Source organism: Cloeon dipterum, chromosome 4 (assembly GCF_949628265.1).
Source record: "Cloeon dipterum chromosome 4, ieCloDipt1.1, whole genome shotgun sequence".
NCBI classification, from domain to species: domain Eukaryota; kingdom Metazoa; phylum Arthropoda; class Insecta; order Ephemeroptera; family Baetidae; genus Cloeon; species Cloeon dipterum.
In genome coordinates this window covers 25766467-25783712 of record NC_088789.1, presented here as the reverse complement: position 1 = coordinate 25783712, position 17246 = coordinate 25766467, and the positions used below count along the sequence as shown (strand labels likewise).

At 37.8% G+C, this 17246-nt stretch overlaps 1 protein-coding gene across 1 annotated transcript in view; it reads left to right on the top strand.

Annotated features, from left to right (window-relative positions):
• LOC135941826 (MAP kinase-interacting serine/threonine-protein kinase 1-like) overlaps positions 1 to 17246 on the top strand; it is a 29615-nt gene that overhangs the window by 9157 nt on the left and 3212 nt on the right. Inside the window, exons 4-8 of the mRNA XM_065487565.1 lie at positions 5687 to 5890; positions 13160 to 13301; positions 13389 to 13588; positions 14971 to 15123; positions 16745 to 17120. Of these exons, the coding sequence (XP_065343637.1) occupies positions 5687 to 5890; positions 13160 to 13301; positions 13389 to 13588; positions 14971 to 15123; positions 16745 to 17120 (1075 nt within the window). The remainder of the gene's footprint in view (positions 1 to 5686; positions 5891 to 13159; positions 13302 to 13388; positions 13589 to 14970; positions 15124 to 16744; positions 17121 to 17246) is intronic.

Here is a 17246-nt window from a genome sequence, read left to right as displayed (position 1 = left end):
TGGGTCTAGAATGTAACTAAATATGTACGTGTTAATTTTTATTCCATACGAAAAAAGAAAAAATTACATAAATAAGACATTTTCCAAACAAAAGAAAAATTACCGATGGAAAAGTATCAATTTGGCGAATATACGGCGGTACTCTCCACTGTCTTAACACACTGGGCGGCGTGCCTGGGGGCTGAGGAGCCGAAAATAGCGCGCCGAAGAGCAGGCATTCCGCTCGCTCGCTCAAAGTCATTCATGGACCTTTCGAAAAACAACACTGCTCGTCCGCGGCCGCTGCCGCCAACTAATCGGACGCGACCCGCGGGGGCACTCGCCGCATCTGGTCGCGCGCGCGGTGTAAACAGTTTTATCAGTCGCAATTATTTATGCTACATTGTCCGCGAGTGTCACGCTAATTGAAATTGCAGCGCAGCTGTCACACCGTGTCACTCGTTATCGTGCTATGTCCGCAGTTAAAAATAGTTTGCGCAAGCCAAAGGTCCAGCACTCAATCAACAGCTCCGCGAATAAGTCTGCACATGGAAGTGCTAAAACATTTTTATAGGGGTCTTGGAGAGAAAAGCAAACATTAAGTGGCATTAAAGGATTTTTAACGTGATGTTTCGCCTACATAAACTTAAAAACTAATTGTTTTTTATAATTTCACATAAGGGATGTGTAAAAACCGATTATTGATTATTTTTCTGGGATGTTTCATTGCTTGAGCGGTCAAAAGAGTGCGAATCAAATGATTTTAAGCATTTTTGGCACAATTTCAAAACCGTATATTTTCTGATTTTTAGCCACAAAACATAAATATTTTATTTTGTCATATTTTTACCAAAAAAAGGAAACTGTTTTCTAATTTCCCTCGTATTTTTACATTTAATTTGTAATCGTGCCCATTCTGACGCCCCCTTTTTAAATTCCCGCAAGTTGCACCCCTCCAAGGGCCACATATTTAGGCTCCTAAATGTGAAAAGAAATATCTTTTCGCTTTTATGACAAAAATTCGTAAAGAAGCCTGTGAAAACAGCGAATTTTTAAGAACCACGTGCCATCATTAAAATTATTTTGCCATTTATAGAATGATGAACACTTATCGCAAGTTATTTGTTTCATCAGGGCAAAATTTGCACCGAATTTTGTAAAAACCTTCTCCGCCGTCGATATATACAAAAGATAAACTCCAGTGAGTGAAAATGTGACCACACCGGCGCTGGAATTTATCACTTTGACGTATGCAGCAAAAGTGAGAAAAATGCTTCTTGGATTTGCTCATTGTCAGCATAACATATTGCAGTATTCATGAAAATATAAAAATCTAGAATGTTCTTGGAATGCCTGGAAACTGTCAATCGCTGTACAAAATATTGAGTTTATTAACTATTAAAATTTTCCTTGCTGCGAAAAATCTAAAAAACAACAATGAAAAACATTCTGGGCAACAGGATTTTCACATCCTTCTGAACACTGACGACGCCCTTTTATTTGCTTTATAATAAATGGTTATCGTAGAAGAAGCTTCAAAAAATTTAAATGGCGCTTTGTACAGTAGGTTTGGTGACCGAATTATGTTTATTTCTCAATAATGAAATAACAAAATCCACGGCACTTATTAATAAATAATTGCGTGAAAATTTTAAATATCTAAAAATTTTTAAAACAAAATGTCAAATAATACATGATTAAAGAGGATTCAATTGATAAATTAAAACAACAATTTTCTCTATCAGTTATTTTATTTCTTCGATTATAGTCACATCTAAAATTTTACAGCTATTAGCGAGTAACTTCTGTACGTGAAGTTTTTAGCAGCTATACTATGTATATATTAAAAACTAAAATATCAGAAAAATTAAGATTCATGCCGGTTAAAAGATTTGATTACAAAAAATATTTTAACAAAGCTTGAGCTGAAAGAAAAACCTTTCAGTGGCCGGAATAAATATAGTTTGTAAATAATTTAAAGCCATCAATTAAAGATAATAAAATGTAGCACGTCTTTCTCTCCTTACACACAAACATTGTTGCCGGTTTTTCAACGTGAAAATGTTACAAAATGTGCAGCAAAACTGCAATGCCTTAGTTAAGTCGATGCTTCTAGGTAGGAGAGTGTGAATCTCTTTAATATTGACTATGCCGTATATGTTATTAAGATTGTGGCAACTAATCCAATGTGCTTTTAGTGCTTCAGGACTTGTAAACAGATCCTGGCACATCAAACAATAAGAATTACCACGTCCAAACCGTTTGCATGCTAATTCTGGAAAACAAAAATTGTGTGATTGCAACCGTTGAGTGTAAATAAAAAATTTGCAATTATGACATTCCCTAAATTCACTTCTATGTGAATTTATAGGTACGAGTGTATTCTTCCACGAATCTGACAGAATGATTTCGGTCTTGTTTTTGTGCAGCTCGGTATCTCTGTGTGCCTCAATGTCAGGGTATAGTCTCTCACAAAAGCACACAAAAGCCAGATGCAGACTCAACAGCGTCTTTGGCAGCAATGTTCTTCGGGTCAGCTGAAAAATAGTTTTCGAATTTTTCAAACCGTTCCAAACCTTTTGAAAGGAAATAATGTACCTGAGGAACTCGGAAAATGTCCTTCGACCGCATGCCTTGCTGCACCTTCTTCTTTAAACTTCAAATTTCGTTGATGCTCGGACCGAATTCCGCCACCTGATTCTTGAGATTCAGACACTGGCTTTTTTATCTCCTCAACGGGATTCGCTGGCGACTCTAAAACATAACTATGAACCGCAAATGATTATGACCGCATTTGTTTCGAAATTTTAAACATGATTTATTTACTTAGGACATTTTGTGTTGGAGCACGAAATACTTGTTGGGCTCGTAAAAGAAGAACCACATGTATCACACCGTCGCATCGTGAAATTTTTCGTTGACTGAAAATTGAAAGGTGTTAAAAGAATAATGGATTTTAAAATTGCTTAACTACAAGTATAATATTGTACGCTGAATTCAGATTACAAAAATTACCTGCTATTGAAATTTTTGTCAGGAGAGTAGCGAGCTATGCCCTTCTTTTGCTCTGTCTGGAGTTTATCTGGCAGCTTGGCTGTACAAATGCTCGACTGGTAAATTTTTTGGGGAATTCCTTGTATTCCAGCCAGTCGGAACTCCTTAAATATCTCTTGAATGTAGGATACAATCCGGCAAATTCGTGCATGTGTGGATAAAAATGCAGAAGTTTCTCTCGAGCAATCGGCATTTTTCAAATATAGAGTAATATAGAGTAAATAATAGAGTACTGCAGTGGAGCGTTTTCCAAGGCGCATTTTAGATGCTATAAAAATAAAACAGTTTTTGGCGATTTATAAATGCGTGGTTCAACATGATGCTTAAAATGGCATTATTCGTGCTCATTCAGTGTGTCTGCGACAATATTAGCAATTATGAATGAAAAAACTCGACCTTCCAGTAATATTTTGCGTCTTGAATTTTGAAAAAAAAAATCAAAATTTGTATGATTTGGGTGTTATATTACATGGCATTATTTAAAACGCGGTCGAAAATAAATTAGTCTTAAATTTTGGATCGAAATTAATCAATCGTTTTCCCTCCGAGAAACACGACTAAAACACAGAAGCCACGGATTTTGAAGTCTCTTTCGTACTGTTCGCGTGAGAAGCTCTCATTAAATTTTTCGCTTTCAATGGGAGAATGGTCAAAAGCATATTTTTCAATCTTCAAACACATTTATATCTCGGCTGTTTTCAAAGTAATTTCGGAAAAACAATTTTGAATATATTCAGGGTGAAAATCCGTATGTAAGGCGAAATGTTAATAAAACAAAATGAACAATTATTTAATTTACGATCTTATTTCTATTTAAATTCAAGATTATACTCTATATTTTTAGACATCCAGTACAGTAAAATCAATAAAATCTTTGCTATACCATATTTTCACAAGTAATCATAATATTTTGTGTTTGTTTATAATTCAGAATCATTCCGCGCAATTAATAAAAAATACGCTGATTTATGGTTGAACTACTGTGGAAAATCGATCAACTATACTCTTTTACATGTATTACTCTTCCGATTTACAAATTGGAATACCTGACAAAAATGGCAGCAGAACTGGAAAGCGCCAAGGTGCGTGTCTTTTGGGAGTAAGGTGTGGATTCTCCTGATCTCATTAATGAAGTAAATAATATTATTATACGACAATGGGAATTAATCCAGTGTGATTCATCGAATTGTACTTGGCACATCAAACAATACAGTAATAATAATTGCTTTTTCAAGGCATTACATTTGAAATTGTGGAATTGTTTGTTAGCAAAAGGTGGCATTTGTGGTCGACCGGTTTGAAACGTTTAAATATATTATTTATAGTTTAATAAAACACAGCCCTAAAGCTTTTTGATCTCGCAATCGCGCCTATCGCGAGCTATGGTGTGCAGGTGATCTGGCCGCACCTGACACTGAGTGATTTTGCCAAGCTAGAATCAGTAAAGTCGAGATTTCTAAAGAGAGCACTTGGCTTATCAAAGTATATGAAATCGAGATTGTCTTACAAGCTGGCTGACACTAGTTTCTTTGTAGATGACTTAGCTGATAGATTTGCTCTTCCTCACACCACAAATTATAATAAATTTATTCAAAACCAGTGGTTTAAGATTTTCCGGATTGAGCCGGGGTTTTTCGACACGCCCGCGATGGTTGACCAGAGTTGGAAGGCCGTGTGCTACACAAGCAGGCACACGCTAACACGGCATGCTTGTCACGGCTTTCACTATCTGCTGTGTAAAATTAAAGAATTTCATAGTGAAGCTCTTCCAGGCTGTGTTTGTAAACTTTGTGATAAGAGCATGGATTTCTATCACTTTTTAAGCTGTGACAAGAACCAGATGAGTCTGACCCAGGCAGCAAAATTACCTGCCAAATGACTGACCTGACAATTATCTGTTATATAATATAATCTGTTGTACACAAATAGGTGTTTAATAAACGAAATTATTAGTTTAAATAAAATTAGAGGCCACAGCAAATGGGTCAAAAATCGACTAATCAGTCTATTTTATTATTTACCACATCATATACGTTAGTTTTAAATTCATGTAAATCAATTTGAAAATATGTCCATTTTCGTGTTTTCGCCTGCCAAAAGGTGTTCACGCATTACGTCGTGCACACTGACGTCGCGGGTTGCCTGCCGACGAACCGTGCAGGCGCGCGCCTTTCTTTCTCTCTTTGTTTCCGAAATCTCAACACTCGAGACCTTGAGCCGCTGGCTTCCGGCCTTTTGCTTTGATCAAAAAGCGATTTGCCTTGGCATCGTTTGCCCTTCACAGATTGAGAAAAATGAGCGCGTTAACTCGAAGGACACTGTTGTTGTTCGATCGATGTGTCATTTTTTTATGACGACACTTCACAGCGTTCCAGCTTTATTACTCACTTTCACTTGGTTAATTGGGTCAAAAAATAAAAATTAATGCAGAAAACAATGATTTTTCTAGAGCTGAATTTTTAAATTTCTGATAGTTTACCGCCTAATTTTTTTAAATTATATAAAAATAATATGGAAAAAAATTAATTCCCATTCGCTCTTGGACTGAGAAATACAAACAACCTTGAAAATTCCTAAACGATAACTTTATTTCCTGCAAACTTCGTAGATAATGTTGTATAGCTTAATTGAAACTGAGTTTCCGTGTTTGCAGAGGGAAGTTTGGCACGGTTTACAAATGCAAGGAAAAGGCAACCGGACTGGAACTGGCCGCCAAATTCGTGCTGACGCCGCGCAAGGAGGACCGCCGCAACGTCGAGCGTGAAGTGGAAATCATGAAGTGCCTCCAGCATCCTAGACTGATCCAACTCTACGACGCCTTCGACAACGGCAAAACCATGTGCCTCGTTCTAGAACTGTGAGTACAAATTTTCTGTTTCACCGATTGCTATTTTTGTTTTCAGCTTTTTCTTTTGACATTTTTTTAATTCTTTTACAATCTGAGAACAGTTTAAAGGCAATAAGGAAAAAATTAAATCAATGTATTCAGTTAAATCAAAGATCCGAAATTTAAATTAGGTAACACGATTCAATCAAAATGAATTATATTTAATGCTTTTGCTCAAAATATTTCATTTGAAATTGGTAAGAAAGGAAGAGGAGGGAGAAATATAAAATTTTTAATTTAGAAAGGAGTCTGAAAAGGAGTAAAGACGAAGCCTCGTCAGCTTTCAATTAAAACACTGCTCAAAAATTTATCGAAATTTAATATTCTTATAACTCGTCACCAAATCTTTCTACGTGTAGTCTAACGGTCTTGAGCCCTTCAAAGAAATAAGTTGAATTCTTTTTCTTGCTGACGAAATTTTACCTCTTTTTTTGAGACACTAAAAATGCTCTGCTGTCACGCAGAAGTGGTCCAAAAATCGAAGCGTGCTTGGACGAGCGTGGAACATCATTCGGCAGACGAATTCTTGACGCCAATCCAAGGTTCGGTAAAGAGGACGTTGCACCGGCCGTTCGGATTCGGTGGGCAATAACGCCGGCTTCTGAGATTTAGTGCATGAGAGGGTGACGTCGGCGGCTTTGTTATGGACTACACTCCGGCCGTTTATTTTTGTCCGCCTCAAATCTCCAGTAGCCGTCCAGCTGTGGCAGCGGCAGGCTCAATAAAATTCGCCACTCCATTCATTTCGTCTGCTGGAGTAAAGAAAGATTCGCACTCACACACACACGCCGGGAATAATCAGCGACGGAATGCACATGGCGATTCTCGGCTGGAAGCGTGCCAGTGTTTTGGCTCGGCCCGGAATTCCGGCGCTTTTTACGATATTTTATTTTCGAACAGACACTCTGCATCGACGTTTGAAGTCGCATTTTTGCCTGCATTCCACTCCGTGCTGCATTTGAAGGGGCACAAAAAGTTGCTCACTTGCAAATGGTGCAATGAATGCAAGCATTCCCTTTCAGAAAAAAAATTGGCAAAGAGTGCAAAGTGGATTTTCCTAAGATCTTTGTTAAGAAAATAAATTGTGCGTTGAAACCTGTTGATTGCAAGGGCTTACGAAAATTTAGAGCATTTCTTTTTTAAAAAAAGTGTTCGCGATGCTTAAAAATTATATAGCAAAATATCTAAATACTCATTCAGTGTTTTAAAACAAGTTTAAATCATTTTAAAGAGGAATGATACTGCAAAAGCCTGAAAAATTCTTGTTACCAATGCATAAACTCATCCCTTAGGATTCAGTTAAAGCCTAAATTGACCTAAGGAGCACTGTAATTTTTGAGAAAATTGGCTGGAAAGTTACCGTGCTTTTCTAATGGTAATTGCTGTCTCCTTACTTGAAATCCGATTTAATTTCAAAACCAAGAGTTTCCCCAATAAGTGGCATACACCGTTGAACAGATCTCGACGAGAGGAATCGGAATATGCCAAGAAAATATGTTCACGCACTGTAAATTTGGGAGAAAATCGGAAAAATTTGAAATTTTACTGTAGGAAGGTCCTTTTTTATTGCAAATTGCTGAACAAATTGTTTATGGCATCCAGCAATTCAAATAATTTTCAATAGTTGCATTGTATCATTCCAATTTAAAATAAGACATGCACTTCAAATCGTGTTTATTTGATGCTTGCACGACTAATAGGCACCCAGAAAAATACATTTCAAATCTTGATTTGAATTTTCTGAGAAAGCGACGCTGTACAAACCTCTCGGTTTCACGTGCGCACTGTTTATTCTTTGTAAAAGAAGAAAAATGACGGCGGTAAAAGCCTCAGAAACTAGTTTTAAGTGTTTACAACTAGCAAATTAATTGGCTGCTCGTTTTGTCTCGTGGCGAGAAAAGTGGGTCTTTGCGCGACGCAATCGCTGTCACCGTCTCGCGAGACGCTTATATTCATCGCGCTTGTCCAGCCGAAAGACGGTGCACTTTACACAGGGCGCCGGAGCAGCGGCGCCGACGCCGAGCCATTCGTCACATTTGATAGATTTCTGCGACGCAAAGATCATTTTTACTCGAGACGAAAATAATCACCAGAGCAAAATACTTCCATCATCCACTAATTTGTCTCGGTAAATTTTCTAACTAAAAATAAAATGATGAATTATAGTCTACTTCACAAATTAGGTCAATTTTGCAAGACTTGAAAAATACTGATTAAAATTTAAAATATTTAAATTGCTTTTTCATAAAATACATCAAGATTTTCCATATGAAATGCTATTTTTTTATTCTTTTGAGTAGGGGTAAAGTATTTACAAACAAATATAGCTAAACCAGAGCTAAATTTAACTGTAAAAGTCTGATAAAATCACATAAAAAGGTTAAAAAGTGCGTGTATTGAGTCAGCGTAGCACTAAAGAACCACTATAAAGCAAATGTTGCTATATTTATGCAAGGGGTGAATTAGGGGTTGATGAGTGATGGTGTATAAAACCATTTTGAAGACGATTTCAATGATTCAGGGCCTGCTACTGAGAAATTAGCGCTGTAAATATGAATTAATTTTAAAAAGGCGAGGAGAGGATGCTGAGGGATGAAAAGGGGTGGAAGTTACCACCCTGAAACTTTTATGGCTCGTCAGAAGGCATCAAGACGTGTTAAATGGTATGCAGGTTTTGAATTTCTGACCAGCGAAAGCAGAGATCTCGCGTTCAATGTTTATTTTGATTTTGGACCCAAAGCCGGGTTTTGACTTTTAACCCGAAATATCTCTAAAAAAATATCACCGTCGCAGGTTTCAGGTTAGATGAATATTAAAATTTGCATCATTTTATACATTTACTCTAAAAATATAAAAATGTGCTTCTTTTTCAAAATTTATTATTTAAAACTTGTGACCTTGACCTTTGACCTAGCCAAATATTTATTTAACCTCAATTGTTAGGTATAAAAAGTTACCTAAAATAAAGTTTGGTTCAAGCTCTAAATATTTTACTGAACATTTCTTGGGTCTACAACTCCGACGGTGATAATGACAAAAAATATAGGCCAATTTTTTAAAAATATAATTCAATGAAATATCTAGATATGCGCCGTTCTTAGTAACAAAATTAAAATATACGTTTTTTCCTCGTGACAGACGTTCTATATCATGCTAACGTGTCGTTCGTAATAATTGTGATTTTGTGTCGACGCGGACGCTGGGCATGGGCATCGCACGCAGAGTGAAGGCCAGTGGCGTTTGCGAGAGCAAGAAAGCAAGCAAGCAAGGGGTGTTTATTTTGGGGCCGCCAGTGGCCAAAGTCAGAGTCAGATGGCGATGCGCTTCGGCACAACACACTCACGAATGCGAGTCACTCACTATAACGCCCGACTGTTTATCCCCCGCTCGCTCATTTGCGCAACTTATTAATTCCCACATTGTAAAATCCGACGCACCATATTTGCGTCGTGGCGGGCAAAAAACTCAGCTGAGCCAAACGCCAGTTAAGAAAGACGTGTCTAGATTTTTAAAGTGTCTTTTCAAACTCGGGAGAGAAAATAATATTTTCTAATCAAATTCATGCCGATTTAATCCATTTATCACCTTGAATATTAAGATTCTCATATTTATGAGGACTCTGTATATTCTTTACAAATTTAAACAAATATTTATTGTATCTCAATTGAAAATTTCAATGCTGAGTTAATTTTTAGTAATTTCATAACCATAATTTTTGTGATTTACCGTGCTATATTTTTATTTTACTTTATTAGGGTTGTAAATATATTCAAATTTATTTATAATTTTTCAGGTTTGCTATAAATTAAATTAAATTTTAAGGAAAATTAGGAAAAACGAATTTGTTTGATTTTTTGTTGATTCACATTCATAGCACCGTCGATTCAACTGTTCGTTTATCATGATCAACCGGTTCCTATTTGCCAATGTTTGCGCCTTTTTCTCAACAGTTCTTTACTGCAATGTGGTAGCTTGGGGAAAAAACAAAGATATAATATATCACTAACAATAAAACTAATGAAGTACAATTTCGAACAGATTTTATGTGTTTATCCCGTTTTCTGGCATTTTGAAAGGAAAAGCAGCTCTATTAGTGAAATTCCTCTTTAGTGTCGAAACAACAACAGCATTGGATGCTTTTAGCCGCTAATTCGGTGCTCGCGGACCAATTAGGGAGCATCTGCTGTCAAGGTTTGGTCCGTATTTCAAACTCTCACAGCTCGTGTGACGACGAGTTTCGCGGGTGGGAGGGTGGGTGGTTGTGGTTAATGCTTGCTGGCTGTTGTGCGAGCACACGTCTTGGCATTGGCCTTGTTGTTTATTTAAAATCCGGTCGAAAGGGTTATTTTTCGCGGCTCTATGACTTGCTCCAGAGGTATTCGAACAACACACGGCCGCATCCGCCTTTTCTCTCTCTCTCTCTCTCTCTCTCTCCTTTGCTTGATGGAAACAGCATGTTGTGCGCGCGTCTGCGAAAAATTAAGCGTGCAGCACGCCACGAAATTTATTATACTCGTCGCGAGTACAGAAACGCCGGGCATGCAGGAGGTTAGGACCTATATTTAAAATCGCAAAGGAAGAACAACGTGGCTGTAAACGAGGAAAGAGGAAATAGTGAAGTTCATTGAAGAAATCGTTACATAAATCTTATGTTATAATTTCCAACGCCTTTTACGTGGAAATTGATTCACAGATGTTTAGGCCAGTTAAAAAATAAGCCCTGATTTGTCAATAACTTTTAACGCAATTAAAAGAAAAATTAACAAAAGGCAAGTATATTTCCAACACCATTTTAATCAAAGTCAAATGCACTGCAACTTTCCTGTCACAATTCATTGGCTTCAAAATTAAACTTCTAAGCATTTCAAATGTTAAAATCAAATACACAAAGATTTTATTCCTTCCGAGCTCCCGATCACTTGCTAACTTCGTTGAATCAAAGGTTTTTTCAGTTTTTTCCCTGGTCATCGTTGTTAAAAATTGCAAGAGTATAATTTAATAACACCCCATCAACTGAAATTAAGCTATCAAAGATGGTTTCATTGCTTTCTTGTTAATTAATTTTGAAATTAGAGGATTTACGGGAATTTTGCTTATTCTGTTTTAGAGTTTTGGAAGTATGGATTCAATCAAGAGATAATTGTGTTTTTTTCAGGCAAAATTCAATTTAACTCTTTAAGTTCTCAGCATTTACAGAAAATTAGGGAAAATCCTTATTACCTTTTACTTGAAATACTATCTAAAAACAATAGGGAAATGTTTAAAATTTCCCAGGTTGCATGGCGTTTCAATATTAGAAAATTGGCTAATTAAGTGGCGAGCGTAAATTGTCTCCCTACCGTAAAACCACGATTTAAAGTTTTTTCCCTGAAATCCGCACACCATTGGATAGATCGCACCAAGATCAAGCGAAAAATCACCGATAAAACCATTTAATTTTTCGAGAAATTTGGCAAGATCAGAAATTTAACCGTTCCTAGGTCCTTATTTCATCATTGCACATTGTAGAGATTAACTGTTGCTAAATTTTACCAACAATAAAACTCAATGAAATTCTTCAACAGCGCAAAATGTTCTTAATTGTTGGCCAATAAAGCTCAAATTAAAGTGGAATTATACAGGGCAACATTTGAAAATTATTTGAATTGTTGGATGCCATAAACAATTTGTTCAACCATTTGCAATAGTAAAAAAGGACCTTCCTACAGTAAAAATTCGAATTTTGCCAATTTTCTCCAAAATGTACAGTGATTGAACATATTTTCTTGGCATATTCCGATTCCTCTCGTCAAAATCTGTCCAACGGTGTGTGCCACTTATTGGGGAAACTCTTGATTTTGAAATTAAATCGGATTTCAAGTAAGGAGACAGCCATTACCATTGAAAAGCGCGGTAACTTTCCAGCCAATTTTCTCAAAAAATTACATTGCTTCTTAGGTCAATTTAGGCTTTAACTGAATCCTAAGGGACGAGTTTATGCATTGGCAACAAGCATTTTCCAGGCTTTTCCAGTATCATTCCTCTTTAAAATAAAAGGTACATAAATAAATTATTTTACGATTAATTTCAAAGAGTTGGCCGCAAAATTTCCTTTGAAAATGAGAGTGGATTGCCTTCCAAGAGAATCATCCAAATCCCTTTGACTATTTCCATCCCTAAATCCTTTGCGTGGAATCCAGAAATTACAGCATCTCGCTAGATTACACTTGGCGAAATGTGCAGTCGCACGGATTATTGCGCAACGAAGCCGCCGACGATTGCGGCAAGTGCGGGCACCCACCACTAATGGACCGACGTGCTAATTATTCCGCGCGTGCTCCATATTATCATCTTCATATTCCGGTCTTTTCAGAACGAAGAGTGCAACGGAAAGTTGCACACATGTTGCAACTCGGCCGACAATCGAGTCGCGTGCGCCAGACGCTTGCTTATTCTCTCTCATTCTCTCTAGTGGCGATAAGTATAGTGGTAATAACACGTCGACCGCTTCTCAAAATACGCAAAATGCAATAAATAAAGCGAGAGCGACAGAAAGAGAACATTAAATCTCGAGTTTTGTTTGACTTTAGACCAGCTGTTTCTGTTGTTCTCAGTGACCATTACAACGCGTTTTTCGTGTAAGTTTCCATTAGCAGTTAATTTCCAGATGAGCAATAGAATTAATTATCAATTGCAAATTTTGCAAGAAATTATTTCTAATTTTATAAACAGTGCCACAACGCGGAGCCAAATCATGGTTTCCACATCTTTAAAAAAGGAAACTGTTGAGCCTCTAGCAGGCTTGTTAATTTGTTTTAAAACTTTATACTGTAGTAATTACATTAATTAGAATGTTTCATTATGTTTCCAAGAGCCAAAAGCATTTTAAAATGAAAACTTTAAGAGTATAGCTAATAGTTGATTTCTTTGAATAATTCAGAAGCCCAAAAGAACGTAAAATAAGAACAAAATTAATCTTTTGGAAAGCTGAAAGAATAAAAATTACATTATAATTTAAAATAAACAGGACACAGAGATAGCAATTGCCTTCTCAAATTTGCTAAAATGAGTTAAACTTTTATCCTAGTGAATTTTAATTCATGTTTGAACACAAAGAATTAGAAAAAGGTCAAAATTATCCTGGGATTAAACATCTACAAATGAGCAAATGACAATTTTAATTCTCACGAGGCTTATTTTAATTTAGTGTGAAATTATAAATAACACATTTTGCTGAAAATTCTCTTTTGCAAATTTCAGGATAACTGGTGGCGAGCTGTTTGAGCGAGTCATTGACGACGACTTCGTGTTGACGGAGAAATCGTGCGCCGTGTTCATGAGACAGATATGCGAGGGCGTCGAATTCATCCACAAACAAAACATTCTGCACCTCGACATGAAGGTCAGTTCACTCTAGACACCACACTTCTCTGTGTGTGTATTTTCGCATTCAGTTCAATCTTTAAATCGTGACTCGGTATCTTTGCAGCCCGAGAACATCTTATGTCTGACGCGGGCGGGCAACCGAATCAAGATCATCGACTTCGGTTTGGCGCGCAAGTTCGACCCTGGGAAGAAGCTGCAGGTGCTTTTCGGCACTCCGGAGTTCGTGGCGCCTGAGGTGGTCAACTTCGACCAGATCGGTTTCGGGACGGACATGTGGTCCGTCGGGGTCATCTGCTACGTGCTGTGAGTTTAGGCTTCATTTCATATAGTTCTCGTTCTGGTCGGCGCGGAGACAATCCGGTGTCCAGAAGGGCCGATTTATCGCCGCCGCCTGCTGTGGCTGCTATAATTAATTAAAGCAGCTGCCAGCGAATTTTGCAATTTGGCGCGAGGGAGCTAATAAACGCTTTAAATAAGCCCGACAGTGGTGCGTTTGCAAACCGATCGATTTGTAAACAGAAGTTGCCAGCGGTTGTAATTCGTGACGCTTTTCGCGAATTGGCACAGGGGTTTGAGAAAACTGCGATTATCTTTTGAGAGCGGAGAGACTTTGCTCGACTTTTTTACTGTCATGGAAGTTTTGCATTTCTGGTATAGATTTTGCGTTCAAATTGTGGCAAATTTTTTATCTTATTTTTCCAAAATCATTCGCAATTCACCAGTTGCATAAACCCTAAGTGTTCGAAGCCGCCAACAGATGGCGCCACCGTAGACTTTCGATTTTAAGGCACTTCCGCTGCGATTTCAGACTCAATCTAGCTACTGTGCATTCTTCAATTAATTTGCTAATTTTTGACGTGCTGAAAACCAAAATCGGTTCAGCCAATCGCCGTAGAATCGTGAAAAACTATTTTTTGAAATAAAAAAATCTTTTCCAACGTTTCTACGGCGAATGGCTAAACCAATTTTGGTTTTCAGCACGTCAAAAAAAGCAAATTAATTAAAAAAAGCAAAATAGCTACATTGAGTCTGAAATCGCAGCAAAAATGCCTTAAAACCACTTAAAACAAAATTTTTAAGAAAGTCTGTGGTTGCGCCATCTGTTGGCGGCTTCAATAACTAAGGGTTTATGCAACTGGTCAATTCCGATGGTTAAAACTGCAGATTTGGAGTTAATAATATCTGCAAAAATCGAAAACATTCGTAGTTTTTTAAATTTCATGCATACGTTTTTGAAAATAAAAATATAACTTTGAAAATTTTACAAAAGTTCACACACATGTCATCAGACAACTTTTAAGCACATTTTCAAAGTTCCAAAACCCTGAGCTCATTTCCAAAATTTAAATTATAAACCAAAATTAACAGTAGTGACCTTTGACCTTGTCCTAAGACATCAAATTTGCCGTTAGTTTAACCAAAATTGTCTGAAATTGTTCCATAAAAATTAACATTTTGTAGACACGTGTTTGTGACCCAATTTTTTATTTGAAATTCTCAAAGTCATTCCCTAAATTCTTGTCTTCAACTGTGAAATATGTACACGCGGTGAAAATTAAAATTAAATCGGCTGTGTGCGCGTGACTCAGCTAATGGCTCGTAGATCACAGATCGGCAAAAAAAACGCGGCGTGCTTTTAATTATAACATGCTCACTAACGAAGCCCATCAATCTCTGGTGCGCAGACTGTCTGGACTGTCGCCATTCATGGGCGAGACTGATATCGAAACCATGGCCAACGTGACCATCGCCAACTACGACTTCGACGACGAGGCGTTCAACGAGATCACCGCCGAGGCCAAAGACTTCATCGAGCGTCTCCTGCTCAAGGACCAAAGGTACGCATCCATCTTCTTTTTTGTTTTTAATTTATTTTGGAGGGAAGAACACACTGAACAGAACGTAGAAATATTCTCTTAGTCAACTGCTGGCGAACGCATGGATGAGGCACTACTTTTAGATGCAATCTGAGCTGGTCGGCCGCTTTTTCACGAGCGACATTAGACGCGATCCGCACTCTCAGCAATCGTGGAGGCGGATCTTTTGCACTATATAGAGATTGCAGATGGACAAAAAGCCCACGCATGACTCGGTTTGCCGTTTTTAACCCTCTCTCCGGAGAAAAAAATGTTTGTGTCGATTTTGTTTTTGTAGCTTTTCGATCAAACGCTTTCAAATCATTTTATTTTTGCTTCCAATATTTAAATTTTCGTGGTCATGTTATGCTTAGAATTTTTTGTCACATTATTCATTTGTTGATTAACAATAAAAAAATTTTAAAAACTTAATGGACAAATTTTTAAATAAATTTTTGGACTCTTTTTCATTGTTTTTCTATTGAGATTGGCAGAAAAATCCAATGTAGTAAAACTCTCGAGTTGACACATAAATGATTTAATTATCTTTTCACTCTTTGTCTACGATTTTTTAATAATCTAAAATGACCACTCCACATTTTATTTAATTTTATATCATATAGCTTGTTTTTGATTAGAATAGTCTAGTGACTAACCAGATAAAATCGTTAGAAAAAGAATGGCAAATGCTTGATGTAGAGATTGACGTCTACATAAAATATTGCCTCATCCATAATTATTTATTCATTAACACAAATTAAACAACACCTTGGCAGCAAAGTCAATTACGTTTCGGATGTAACAAAATATGTCGTGATTCAAACTGATGAACTGTATTCTTCATTGTTCAATTCTGAATTTTCTTTCATTGTGCAGAGAAGTTAAGTGCACTTGTCCTGGTTGGTAAAACGTCGAATTTAATCATAAACGATCGAGTTTATTCGGCTTCTAATTATGAGACGGTACAAAAATCTCTAAAGTCAACGAAATTAAACCGGAGCTGTTCAAGATTAAAGAATGTTCTAATTTAATTTTTGTGCCATCATGATTATAGGGCTTGCAGGAGTATCCGAAATTAGGTCATGATAAATAAAAAAAATATGACGCGTTTCCAACAACGAGTGGACAATATTTTTAAATCCATTTCTCTATTTGGTTTAAAGATAGTTGAAAACGAACTTTCTGCCGAGGTGTCACACGGAAACGAAGCACAATATTATTCAATTAAAATTCACTCATGCCAGTTGAACAAGAAACATACATATAGAGTTGGTCCTAATTAGGCAGTCAGCCCAAATTTTACCCTAAAAATTTGAAAATCTGTAGGTAACTCGCTGCTGGTGTACCAATACAAATTTTTACACAAATTTTCCAAATATTTCCAGGAATTCTCTATTTTCCAACCAACAGCGAGTTCCAAACAGATTTTCTCGTATTTATAAAATAATAAAATTTGATTTGACGGCCTAATTCGGAGCCAGCCGCAAAATAAAACATCGTCCATTTGGTGCATGCTAAAATGCCAAAAAAAAAAACAAATCTGGATTTTTGCGCCTTGCTAGTGTCTCTCTAACCCGGGCTTGTTTGTCTGTCCGGAGAGCAGCGCCCGTCTGACGGCGTCCGAGTGTCTGACGCACCCGTGGCTGCGGAAGCGGGCGGCGCCGCAGGGCGCCGCGCCGACCGCCGTAGTGGCGGCCGCGGCGCCGACCGTGGTGGTCGAGGAGCCGCCGTCGCCGCCGCCGCTCGACGTGTCCAAGGAGAACTTGCGCGGCTTCGTGGAGCGGTGGGGCGAGCACCCCAACAGCCCGTACGTGTTCGACCAGGCGTGCCACAGCATCTCGCTGTCCAACTGCGTCGCACCGGCCGGACAGTCGGCCCACTCGATGCGCGTGTGCTCGCCCTCGCCGCACAGCTCGCTGCCCAGCTCGCCGGACTCGGTGCTCGAGTTCGGCGAGGAGTTCACCCACTACAGCTTCCAGGTACAACAAACACCCCAGATCGGATTTTTGCTCAAGAAAAAAACCTGGTTGCTACGCATTTTAAACTGCTCTGGAACCCTTTGACAGGAGAAATCTGAAAAAGGGCTTATTTCAATTTTTTAATTG